This window comes from Xiphophorus couchianus, chromosome 2 (genome assembly GCF_001444195.1).
Source record: "Xiphophorus couchianus chromosome 2, X_couchianus-1.0, whole genome shotgun sequence".
Taxonomy (NCBI): Eukaryota; Metazoa; Chordata; class Actinopteri; order Cyprinodontiformes; family Poeciliidae; genus Xiphophorus; species Xiphophorus couchianus.
Window position 1 is genome coordinate 17,374,208 of NC_040229.1, and position 13,429 is coordinate 17,387,636.

Sequence of the window (13,429 nt, forward strand, 5' to 3'; positions counted from 1 at the left end):
AATGGATACAGAGCTTAAATTAACATTAACATTTTATTTATATGTGACAGTATGTTGATATTCAGATTTCTATCAAGGGTCAAAAGTTCAACAATCCAAGAAAGTAATGGTTCATACATGTAAATATAAATTTTACATAATTATTTAAAATAAACTCAAGATATGTTAATGGAATTAAAGTACATACATAATTAATAATGAGTACATGTAACTGTTGGTCATCAAACAAACTTCAGCATTTGATTGGTTAATCTACACAACATGTGAATTTCATTACTGTATAAGTGTTAGTACTTTCACTAATACTACATTTTTAAGAGACAATGATTCTATAAGTGAATAAATACTCAAATAAATAATGGATTTGGTTACTTTGCTGTACTATAAAATAAGTGAAATTGCAAATCACTAAATAATATGTTAAATGAATATATTTTAATTATTTACATAAATGTATTTATTTGTCTACTTCAATCTTTAAAGGCAGATAGGTTTTGCCACCAGGGGGCAGTGCTCACCTTACTCACTTTAGTTAAAAAAATTTACTTGAATGTTACCTCGACAAAATATATGTTTTGCCAAACGTTTAGTAAAGATATTTTTTTGAAGTAATGTTGTTTATGGTTTGTTTGTTGATGTATACTAGCTCTTTAGCATTCAGATATCTCAAACGATTTCATAAAATTGATAGAATCCTTTATTTTCAGTTATTTATAAAATAAGCTAGGAGCCAGTGGTGAACAAATCAATCATCGTTTATATGTATAACGTCCTCTTTATGTTCTTATCTAAAAATAACATAATTGTCTAACACTGAACTAAATTGGTTACAGAATACGTGTGACTATTTCACTTTAGTATTTTAAAAATAAAATACTAAGTTGAAATGCAGTTTTGTTTTTTTCTGGTCAAAAATAACCGAAGTTTAGTTCGAGAAGCAAAAAAGAAACAAAAAATTGTCCCGTTCGTTCAAATTTCTAGATTGATCTAATTTTGTGTCTATCGTATACTCTGACTATAGGAGGTGCTATTTCTTCTGCATGACTAATGTTCTATGTCTTTTTTCCCTCTGTAAACAAATATGAATGAACAAGTACACAGAAAATAAACACATAGATAAAATGCTCGTAGGTTGGATAAAAACAGTTATTATTATTATTATTATTATTATTATTATTATTATTTTTCTCATAATTTTGTGAACCCGATGTTGGAAATTCTGAGCAAGAAACTTATGGAGAAGGTTTGGATAAGGTAATAATAATAATAAAATAAAATAGATGTAGCATTTTTCTCTGCCTGCAATTTTATATTTTTATTAAATGAAATATAAAATAAAAATTAAACCAAATTCTAATTTATTCTTATCTCTTTTTATTTATTTATTTATCTTTATTTTTATTTGACTGGTTCCTAGATTTAAGAAAGAAGGCAATATATGCGTCAAAATGGTCATTCGGGTTCACCTCTTGTTGGAAACAAAATTGAATCAATTAAATGTAAGTAACCAAACAACATTGTTCCGTTCAAACTATGTGGTGAGTAGCCTACTGTGTATGCAGCAAATGATTATGATGTAGTTCACAGCTTGCAAATGCGCACTCAGTAACAACGTTCATCCTTCGACAACTTGGATGTAAAGGATCCGATTAAAAAAAAATTTATTCCGTATTATTTGGGACATATACTTGCGCTACATTTTAAACCGAGGTAAGTGAGTTCTGTTCAAACGAACTGAAGGCAATTTTACAATGGGAATTTCCATTTCAGACCCTGGCGTTGACTAGCGCTGAGAGAAGGTAGGTTTCAAAACATTAGCTCGGCTTTGCTGTCAATACAGCAAAACTCACAAGCGGGGGGTTAATGTCATTGTAACGTTATCAGCTATACATGGTTCAACGCTGGCGTTGTTAAAGCTCCTCACAACATTGAAATGAATGAAGCGCTGCTAAGAAGGTGGGTCCAGCCTTTTTTAGGCCATTAGCAGGACCCGCCTAGCTAACGTTCCATCGCTGGGGTAGCAGTGGCGCTTTTTGTCACCGCCTTTTCAACCGACGTTCACACCGGGTGAACGTATCCGGTGTGGCGTTAATCACTCCGGGATGGAAACAGGACCTCGATACGGTAAACTTGTGATCTGTTATTTCTTGGTCATGGTTTGTAAATGGATTTGAACGAGAATTCGGGTGAGAGGTAGCTATGTGGCTGTTTTATAACGTTGAACAGAATTGGAAGAAAGACGCAACGCGCAAATTAGTCATCGCTGATTTGTCGTTTCCCTGTTAAGGGATTAGTCGACGCCAGCTAACTAGCTGAGTGCTAGCGGCTAACAAAGAGCCGTTGCTTCCCTTCGCTTTGTAATGTTGACTCGATGTTGCCATTTCAGACGGCAAGGGTGTCATTAATACAAAGCTAAAAATAAGAATGTACTAATAGATTTTATTTAGTCATCATTCGATTTTTTTTGTTATTATTATTACGTTTGTGTATATTTTTGTATATCTGGATGGAAGCGCGGCTAACATTTATCCGGTTTCTTTCTGGCATTATGGTTGCTTACGTTGGCCATAGCTGCTGCGGTGACAAGAATAAGGTGCTTTATATGTAACAACATTGTCACTGCTGGTTTGAACAGCCATATCAGGGGGCAGGATGCAAATCGTTTTTTTCTGTTACTGACATACCGACTAAAACGGATGTTTATATCGACAGAAGCCGTGGTTTAATTTACAAAGATGTTTCATTGATCATATAAATCTTTGTTCTGCTCAAAATGTTTACTTAACCTCTACCCTGAACATAGGCAATATAATGTCATTATTTTTACTGGTGGCAGTAATTATTACCTTTCAAATGTGTCCTGGCAGCCATCTCTAGCTCCTAAAAGTAAAGCACGGGCTTTCAGTTTTAGAAGAGGTTAAGTCATGTTTTTATATCTATATATCTATATCTATATACTGTCACAGTATATAGATCCCATGACTTCAACGTGGATATTATTTTTAAAGTTGACTTTTGCAACATTTTTAGTCATGATAGTAATTACTGCATCTTTGTATATTATGTATATACACATAACCTGCATCTTAACTCGAGTCGAGCAAATCTCAATCTCGTTGTAATCTGTTGATGACAATGACAAATAAATCTTATCTTATCTACTGCATTTTAAAAAATTAAAATGATCACTTCAGTCTCATTAGCCAACTGTATTTTCCCTCAGATTTTCCTACTAGAAACAACTAAAAAACATGTTTTTATCAATGAGGAAAAACATCTGCGATATTGAGTTAAGTTTAAAATAAATAACCATGGGTAGGATTCACCAGGTTATTTTGTAACATTACAGTTTAAAATGGGGGAACAAATGTTTACCCAGAGTCAATTTATTCTGTCTTCATCACAAAGTTGTGTATGCTCTCTCAATACACATGGCAAAAGAGGCAGAGTTTACCCAGTTTAGGGAGAAAATTCCCTGTAACAAAGTTGCGGGGGCGCGTTGGAACAATTATGTTACTTTTGAAGAAATTCACATAATTCAAAATCGGACGCAAGTTGAAATCTGATGTTCAACTTGGGGGAACTAGAAAAATGTGTAGTCAGTACTAAAATTACTAGTTCTGCAAAAATCCAATCTTCAACAAACTGTAAATGTAGTTTCTTTTTTTAAAGATTTAAATAGACCAGTTTACTTGAAACATAATTTCTGAAGTCTACATAAATTGTATCAAGCTTCTCTGTGCTTCGGGGTTAAGAAAGGTTACGTTTATGTGTACTGTAAATTTTGCCTTATGCTACAAATCTTGTTGTTGGTTACTTTTGAAATGTGTCGGGCCTAACTTTTGTTTTGGATTCTTTGTTGCAGCACAAAGTGGACTGGAGCGTATTAACACTGTTTGCCCGCCCTGCTTTTGGGGTGATTGGTGCCTGTCGGAGGCTGTGCACTCTTGGTCCTTGCCAATAATTCCGTATGCTTGAAAGAACCTTTTACAGGATGGATGATGTGGAACTAAAGAGACTTGTGTATCAACATCAATACTCTGCATTCTGTTGCGGTGTTCAGTGTTTTTCCATTGACAAGAGAACACCTCCCATTTTGCACCCCCAGTCCCTGCACTATATATATAAAGACAGTCTTTGAGCAATCAAAGGGACAGCACAAGATAGATTTCAGTTTAGCCTTTTTGTTTTTGACTACAGGTTAATACCACCTAGCCAAGCCTATTGGGCAGTCATGGAAGTAAGCTTATTTTAATTTTTATTTACTGTACCCTCTTACTTTAAGCCCGGGTGGTGGGATGTCGGAAAAGCCAGACGAAAAAATGGTGAAGTTCCTAGCCCCCCCTCAGAGAAGTGGAAATGGCCCCAGTTCTGGTTCAGATTCGATGATGGGTGATTCGCGGCCGGTGGAAGTGAGACGCCGACATCACACCATGGAGCGAGACCGATGTAACCCTGAACACCGTTTTTTACGTCGAAGTGTCATCAGTGATTCCAATGCCACAGCATTGGCTCTTCCTTTACCCAGCAAAATCCCCATCCCATTACCTCCACAAGTTCAACCGCAGGAATTGGTCCCTCCGGAGCACAAGGCTGCTGCTACTCCCTTACTGAAGGCTGAACCCAGAAGCGATCAAAGTGAGAAGTCTGCTGATAATGGTAGAGAAAAACAACAGGGGAAAGAAATTGAGATTGCCAAGGTAGACGTTTTGGGACAACAGTCTGCTGTTGTGCAAGACATTAGAGATGGAGAAATGTTGATTGAAGCTCGCACTGCGCCATGTTTGGAGGCACATTTGCCTAGTCACAGAGAATCTGAGAGTGTCATTGAGGTAAAGGTTTCTCTTGAGAATGAGGGGGAGGAGGAGGATAAGGACTCTGCCAGGGCACGAGCCGAGGCAGAGCAAAGAGAAGCTGAGAAAAGGGTCCAGGATGACATCGAGGAGGCAGAAACCAAAGCAGTGGGAACATCACCGGACGGACGGTTCCTGAAGTTTGATATAGAAATCGGACGTGGTTCTTTCAAGACGGTCTACAAAGGCTTGGACACTGAAACCACGGTGGAGGTGGCATGGTGTGAGCTGCAGGTATGCATAATTTAACTTTTAACCCTAACCCTAACCCATTGCTTTTCAGAATGGTGCTAATGTCATTCTGAGACATTTTTCATTTTAAAATAGGAAATGTCTGATACCTAATGCTTGTTCAATGATGTTGGGTTTTTCGTTGTTTAAAGTGACCTCAGATGATCTTTGTTTTGAATTTGTGCCATTTTGAAACAAAACTTAATATCGTTCACTATCAACTTATGGTCATACACAAAAAGTAATATATTGAATATAAACAGGAGTATTGAGACTCTACAATGTGGTGTGATGGGGATATTAAATATAGCAATGACAACTTCCCATCAGCTGTAGTATCTAGACAATGTCACAAGACTCCGTCCAACAGGATGAACATACTGTTATCTTGAAAGTATTAATTCATGAGACTTTGAATAAAACAGTATTAATAATACATGTGGTGTTATTGGCAATGATAGTATATTATGTAATTAATGCATAATCCAATACTATTAGAGTTATGACTAATAAAGCTTCTCCTATCTATCCGATAAGCAGCATTAGGCCAAAGCTAATGAACAGTGTGGCTTTTATTAAAAGGTTTTTGCTTGTGTTCAAGTATAAATCTACTTTTTGGCCTTAAAATGTCTTAGATCAGCTTTTAGATCTTAAATTTCTACATTTTTTCCTTTATTGTAGGTACTTTGTTTTTATTTTTAAGCAAAAGTATACCTGATGGCATTAATTTGTTCTGTGTGTTGTTTCGTTTTCAGAGACAAATCAAAGCAATCTTGTTATTTGTGACCCACTTTTGTGCTACAGAAAAAGTGTTTATTTAATAAAGTGTGTCTTGAAATCAGGGATTTCAGTAGCTGATCATCTTATCAGAAGTATCTATTTAGAAGCATAATGTGTTTAAAAGTTGTTGAAGCTCTGCAATCTATCGAAGTAAAAGCAGTGAGACACATGCTGGAACTGATCAACACCAACTTCAGTGGATAAACCATTATAGGCTCAAAATGGTTCTAAAAATCTTACATTTAGCTTGTGGGATTATTCTGTCAGGTTCCGAGCCACTAGAAGTAAACATAAAGGGTGCTGTGAGCATCCATCATCCCATCCATGTGGCATCAATGACTACAGTAGAACTGTGATTTTACTTTATACCAATGTTCACATTTCACTTTTCAGTCCAGTGAGATGTCTCATTTTTAAAGTGTTAAATTGTCTTGTCACCGTCTGCTGTGAAGACGGTGGAGCCAGAAAGATTTCTTTCCACGTTGTTACCTGAACCCGAGCCGCTGTAATTTTCTTTTTGATAAAATGATAAGCCACCATTTCCTCTTAGACTGTTGTAGATTGAACTGCTCATCCGAGCATGGTAAAAACTTCCCCGTGTGAATGCAGCCAGGACCGTGGTGGCTGACTGGATGGGGTTGTTGCCTCAGAGGAATAAGACTTTATGGAAAGTCTTGCTTTTGTTAAATAGAGAAACCTCAGAAATCTGCCACTAACAACGTTTCTTCTTTCTTAGACATGCACGGAGTTGTTGAAACATTGTAAAACAAAGGTTGAGTGGTTCAGAGACCTGCAGTTAAATGCAATCTAATAAATTCTGGACAGCTAAATAATAAGTGAGTGAAAATAAAATCTGAGAATATTTCCATAACCACATAATTGCCACTTTTTAAAATATGAAATAACAGACATTTCTGAAGTTATCTGCCTCTTTTCTACAAAGTGGGCCACAAAGATAAACTGTTTTACAAAATTGACCTTTGACCTAGATTCGTCAGGATCTCCTTTAGACCTCACTTTTTGTTTATAGATAACTCTATATAATTGTGGCTCTGCTGTCCGTCCTAACCGCTGCACAGTCCAAACTTTGACCTCCTTCACCACATGAACGTTTGGTTATAATGTTGAGCTTTCACCCTGTCATGACTGCTGTTGGCCTTCACACAGCAGCGGATAGAACCACAGTCTCACATGCAAGCTGGTTTCAGAACAATGTTAAGATTACAGACACGTGCCCCTCCCCCCTCACTTGGAGCAAATCGCACGCATGCTCAGTGCATTCCTGTTGCTAATGCTTGTGTGAATGCAAAACGGGTCACATTCCTCGCTGAGGAATCTCCTGTGTTTAGCACAGCAGGCTGACCTGCCAAGTCCTACTAGTAAACCATCAGTCCACTTCCCACCCTCTTAATTTCCTCAGAGGTTTTGATTTTTTCTTTTTTTTTAAATAAACCCAGTACCCTGGTAAGAAAAATCCACCCAGTTAACATGTTACTACTTGGCATGCTGGTATTTACCACCGTGATTGATTGTCTCACTTGAAGTTGCTCTCTGTCATTAAAGATAGATTATAACATTAAAGGTAGTATTAAGTCTTCATAGCTTGCTGAAATAGCAGTTTTGTAAAGGACAGCTGGAATTGCACAAGATTTTTTGATGCGGTGGTAATTTCTGAAAATTGGCCTAAATGATCAACATGAGAATAATTTTGCAAACTGTCTTGTATTTTTGGGAATGTATGGCTTTATTAAATCAGTGTAAGACTTTTGGCTTTAAGTTTAAATTCTATTGAAAACAGTGGTATGAGGGAGATTATATGAATAAGACCACGCATTATCACTGCTGAGTCACACTCAGTCTCACTCTTTGACTCCACGTTGCCATTCTGTATTGTGAAATAACTTATTGTTTCAGGACTAGATTCTCTGTATTACAAAACCACCAGAAGCCGTGGTGTGAAAGGAGAGCAATAAACCTGAGAGCTGGCCACAGAGGTAGTCAGAACGACTGTGACTCATAGAACTCTGCTACCTGGTGACTGTCTGGTTGGAACCTGAAAAGTCTGATCTTATTCTGATTACTGAACGCACTTGCTACCATGTCTCTCTAGCCACAAAAGCTTTTGGTGTGGACTCTAGTGTTGAGCAAAGAAGATAAGTTTATTTATGATTGAATGCATTAAAGCTGAAGTCAGAGGAAGAACAGAAATGTTAAATGCTATTTAAAAGGAATCTGTATTTTTTTTATGATTCTTGGAGACATTTCTGTGGATTGTTCAGTTTGTGTTAGAGCAACAATTTAAGTGAATAACTGTAGGGATGTTGCTCTACTTTATCTTCTTGAGATTTCAACATTATGGAACATGCTGGATTTAGACATGTTGCCAGCCTTTTGCAAAATGCAGAGTTCAGTGTCTCAATTAGGGAATACACACAGACTGTTGCTATAGTAATGCCAACTGCACTAATTGTTAACAAAAGTGTCTAAAGGCAGTTAGAAATGTTTCTTTGTCTCAGTTCTAATTTTTAACGTCTTTTTCATAACCCTTGGCTGAAAGACTAGAAACAATATTTTCAATGCTATTATAAATGTCTATATCATAGGTTTTCAAGAGAAATTGAAATAAGTTAAAGTCTGTATCAACAGATCAAAGTTTTCTAAAACCTTAGTCCAGAAATCGGCCACAAATGTCTGATTTGTGCATTCTTTAGGGAGATACAAAACTTGCAAACTAATCTTGTTGCATTTATTGTAATTCAGGACTTAATAAAAACGCAGACTAGTTGAAACATGAATAAAAAGTTATTTTAGCACTGACATAAAGCAAGCTCACCATCTAATTTTGTTTCTGGTTGTCTTGGTTTGTTGTTAAATGAAATCACCAACTCCACTTCCCTTTCTTCAACCCCTGCAGCTAGTTTGCCTAAAATCGTTGTGATCTAAAGCTGCATTGTTTTACATCTGAAAAGCCAATTTGTCAAAATCCTCAAGAGTTTCTAGACCAACACCCTTCTTTACTTACTCATGACCACACTCATTTGTTTTGTATCTCATGTTGCTGGCATGTCTGAACAATAAGTAGGTCACCAAAGAGAGGAAGTTGAGGGAAAGGGGAATAAATTTAGGAACCTCCCCTTTCCTCCTCACTCATGCAGTTTCGTATGCGTCATCTCCCCAACTCGTCCTCCTTCTCTTAACTGTAGCCATACTTTAGAGATTAGGGAAACCTCAGGATTTCTTCAGAGACAATGACAGGTCTGTCCAAGTAGCTGAAGGGATCTGCTGAAAGTGTCACACTAAACTCAACTGCGATTTATCGCTGATCTTAATGGTTTGTTGCTGGGAGACGTACCATAAGAGTGTTACTAGATTTTAGATTGTAATATTTTAGAAAGTTTTGTTTAAAAATTATCAAGTGAAATTCCAGCATAAGCATTTTCAAACCGGACACATTAAATGAGCATTCAGCAATTTACTGTTTGTAACACTGCAATAGTAAAACACGTGGGTCAGTTTAACAAAAAAAAAAAAAAAAAGGTTTAGTTTTGAGCAGAAAGGTGAGCTGATAGGATTAACTTCTAAGTAAAGTCTTGGTTCTCCTTCTGACTAAAATATGTGGGAGGTCATGACATGACCTTTTAAACCCAAATGCCACCAATGACTAACCCAGCTTTTAAGAAAACAGCTGTCATTAAAACAGCAACTGTGAAACTGGGACGTTTTTAGAATTTACTTATAAATAAGTAAATACCATTTGCTTATTTACAGAAACCATTTACAGAAATATTCTGGTGACACTGTGGCAGGAAGTACAAGAAAGTGGTTTTGAGTTGAACGCAGCTGTGAAAGATACAGTCATTAAACTTTACAGACATAAAGGAAAGTCAAATTAAGGCCATTAAAAAGTGATCTGACCTATGGGTGTAGAATAAAAATGAAAGATGGAGGAAAAGCTCCTGCACACTTTCATATCTTGCCGTGGCTCTAGATTTTTGTTATTTTTTAACACTTTTAATTATCATTCATTTTGGAGAAGCTTGTTCTGCTGGGGCCCGGCATTCAGTTTCCAAAATTTGGGGGAATTCCGTCTTTTAATACAAACCAGGGCATGTTCTGCTTATGGTTTAAACTTACAAGGGTTTCTTTTTTGTTTGGTTGCTTGGAGCAGAAACTTAACATTATACAGCTTCTTGATGACATTGAGATGACTCTACTTGTAATGACAAACAGAATAGTCCAAAACAGCAAAGTGTACAATTTACTTTGTTAAATTGTGTACTTTAACTTAAGACAAGAGTGGTATTCCCTTGAGGAGTTTTATTTTTAACACCTTAAAATCTGTTCAATGTTGAAAATTTGTGCTTGCTTGTCTTTTGCTTACAATTGATCTGCAGTTGCAAAGGTTTTATCTATACCATCGTTAATGGATTTTTCACTTTAAACTTTATCCCAAAATAAGTTGAGAGCAAAGCTTCATCAGTCACTCAGTGTTTGCATGATCGCAGCCCCTTTCCCCTCAATCTATTTTTGGACTGTTAGATTATTTATGAAAGTCTTTGCCTAGAAGCGGTGCTTTCCCCTCCACTTTGTAGTTAACAGTGAATGTGATTTACATTGGATAAAATTGCTTTGGTCTAAAAGATGATTATTATTATTAGACATATTGAAAACATTCAACAGTAACATAAATGCTAAAAGCCATGTTCAGTTTTTTTTCCTCAGATGAAACCAAACCCTTGTAAATCGTCATACTTGTTTTCATATAAAATACATCAATCAGATAATCCAGATTATCTCATGAAGAGTCAATGGCAAGATTATTTACCTGACTTTCTGACTCCACTTTCAGCAAGTTGAAGGTGAAGACTTTGAAGTTTTTAGGCAGGATGTAATAGTTTGAACTGTTGCTTAGAAGAAATTTGGTTATTTACAGATTTGGTCTTTGTAACTGGGGATTTATTAGTGCAATTATTATTATGTGATCTCAGATTTGTGATCAATATCCTATCTGTTGGTTTTGTGCACAACCTTGGAGCTTTGAGAATGACGGGGTGTGCTGCTGTAGATATTTTGCATATTTGCTTTGACATGGTGAGCAGAGGAGAAGGGGGACCCATGGCCCCACTAGATAAATAGATACAAAGTAGGTCAGTTGGTCTAGTTGCCTGATGTCTCACTCACTGTTTCCTGGTGTTTCTTTGACTAGCTCATTCATTTTCCCAACTCGGCTTCCCAATTGTTCTTTAACATTATACCTCAGACATCTCCACAGTGAAAGCTGTGATATAAGTTTATTTATTGTATGGGCAAAGTAATGTTTTGTAATGTCAAAGTCTTCTTTTCTTTAATAGTCAAACATTCATTTTGCTCTTCCAGACGGATTGAATATGCTGGCAGCTTGGCTTAAGGCCAGGTGTCCGGGGACTTGAGGTCTTTGGCTGCTGGGTTTCTCATGACTTGTTCAACTACAGCGGGTTTACTGCTCTCTAGTCATGCATAATCTAAATGTGGGTCATGCTAGAAATTGCTCCTGAAACTTGATAGAGGTTGTTTCATGTGTTTAAAATTTTTGGGGTTAATGGGCAGAACATCAAAGACTTCTAGTACTTATGCTTTAAGCTGTTAATTGATTTTAAATATATATTTTGCATATTAAAGAAATGCATTTTACCATAATATAAGTAAGTGCAGCTACTCATGAAATACAAGAGCTAAAATCTTAACAACATAGGCTGATTTTGGGTCTAATTTTATGATTTTATTTCATTTTAATTTGAACTTATCTTCTGTTTTTGATTATTTTTCATCAAAATAGATGCATAAAGCAACTTTTTTCTCAGCGCTTAGCAGCTTTTTTTTTTTTAAAAATCTAAATCCATCATTGCACTTCTAATTTGGTTTGCATGAATTCAAGGGTAAACCTCAACACATTCTTTGTGTTTCACGGCCTTGCCAGAGAAAACAGAAATGCATTCCTCTGACCACAGCTGCACACAATTACATTTTTGGTTCATGAAGACACTATATCCTGTGTCCAACTTTTTCAAAAAGAAGTTTCACAGTATTTATGAAAATTGAATTAATGGTGTTTATATGGCGAACATCACTGTAACTTCATACATGTACAGTCATGAATTGTTGTGGTGCTGAGGTTATGAAATGTTAAAATGTTTCCTTTTGGTTTTGTTTGTAGGACCGTAAGCTGTCGAAGACAGAGCGGCAGCGCTTTAAGGAGGAAGCGGGGATGTTAAAGGGACTACAACATCCCAACATTGTTCGCTTTTATGACTCCTGGGAGGGACCTTCCAAAGGAAAGAAGTGCATTGTTCTGGTTACAGAACTGATGACCTCTGGTACACTCAAAACGTGAGTCTCACAACCGATAGACTTAAAAATGTGAAATCAATAGAACTCATGTTTTTAAAAAATGTTTTGCCTTAACTCATTGTAAAAATTAGATTTTGGGTCAAAGTTTCTATTTCTGTAGCACACGGAAATACAAAAAAAAAAAAAAAAAAAAGAACAAAACGTCAGGTATGACTAATTCCTACGTTGTTTTAAGTACAAATCAAAATGTACTCGATGTACATCTGCGGCATTATCTTCTTTTACTGAGAGAAGAGTACAGCTCCTATCATTCATTGCTCAGTGCATCTAACAGGCTTTGTAGAAATAATGATTTGTTCTCTCGCAGATATCTGAAGCGGTTCAAGGTGATGAAAATCAAAGTGCTGCGCAGCTGGTGTCGACAAATCCTCAAAGGACTCCACTTCCTTCACACTCGGGCTCCGCCGATCATCCACAGAGACCTCAAATGTGACAACATCTTCATCACAGGCCCAACAGGATCTGTTAAGATTGGAGACCTGGGACTGGCCACCCTGAAGCGCGCATCCTTCGCCAAGAGTGTTATAGGTATGAACTCAGAATCACTTCAGCTTCCTTATCCCTGTGGGACGGTGTCTTTCTCTGAAGTTTTGAACGCTTTGCCTTTATGAAATTGCTATTTTTCCTGACAATGTGGTTTAAAAACAGACCACAGTGTTTCAGCTGTCTCTCAAACAAACCACAGCTCAAATGGAGGCCAAATATGGCGGCAGATTTGCACATAGCTTTTCCTCTTCGCAGACTCATATTTGATCGATGTACAGAGCATTTCTGTTCTATGTCTGTTAAAAAAAAAAGTCTTTTTTCCAGGCATCTACTGACTGTAAGTAGCGCCTAATGTTTCTCCTACTTTTAACTATTAATATTAAATATAACAGTAGTTGTCATGCCTTCTTTCAGGCTTTAGGTATTTGTGTCTTAGACTGGTCTTTGTCCTGTGGTTTGGAAATATGTGGTCTGTTTGCCAATTGTACATATATTGTTTAACATCTCTTTCTATGGGTTTGCTTCAACAGGTTTTGTTTTATTTCCCCCCCTAGTTTTTGTCTCTTGCTATCTATAAAATTATTGCAGGACCGCAGAGAGTTTTTGCTCCATCTTTCTGTCCAAGGAGCTCTCTGCACTTTGCCTCTGTCGGCATTTTTTCTTTTTTTCCCCTCCCCCCTTCCTATTCATTT

General features: G+C 36.8%; 1 protein-coding gene across 5 annotated transcripts in view; it reads left to right on the forward strand.

Annotated features, from left to right (window-relative positions):
• The first annotated feature begins 1,582 nt into the window (after positions 1–1,582).
• LOC114159048 (serine/threonine-protein kinase WNK1-like) overlaps positions 1,583–13,429 on the forward strand; it is a 29,719-nt gene continuing 17,872 nt past the window's right edge. For 4 of the 5 annotated variants that reach the window (XM_028041092.1, XM_028041125.1, XM_028041117.1 and 1 more), the window contains exons 1-4: positions 1,975–2,124; positions 3,866–5,087; positions 12,058–12,230; positions 12,559–12,779. In XM_028041092.1, the coding sequence (XP_027896893.1) occupies positions 4,299–5,087; positions 12,058–12,230; positions 12,559–12,779 (1,183 nt within the window). In that variant the 5' untranslated portion in view covers positions 1,975–2,124; positions 3,866–4,298. Of the gene's footprint in view, positions 1,711–1,974; positions 2,125–3,865; positions 5,088–12,057; positions 12,231–12,558; positions 12,780–13,429 lie in introns of those variants that run through there. The other variant, XM_028041100.1, reaches the window with a different exon arrangement.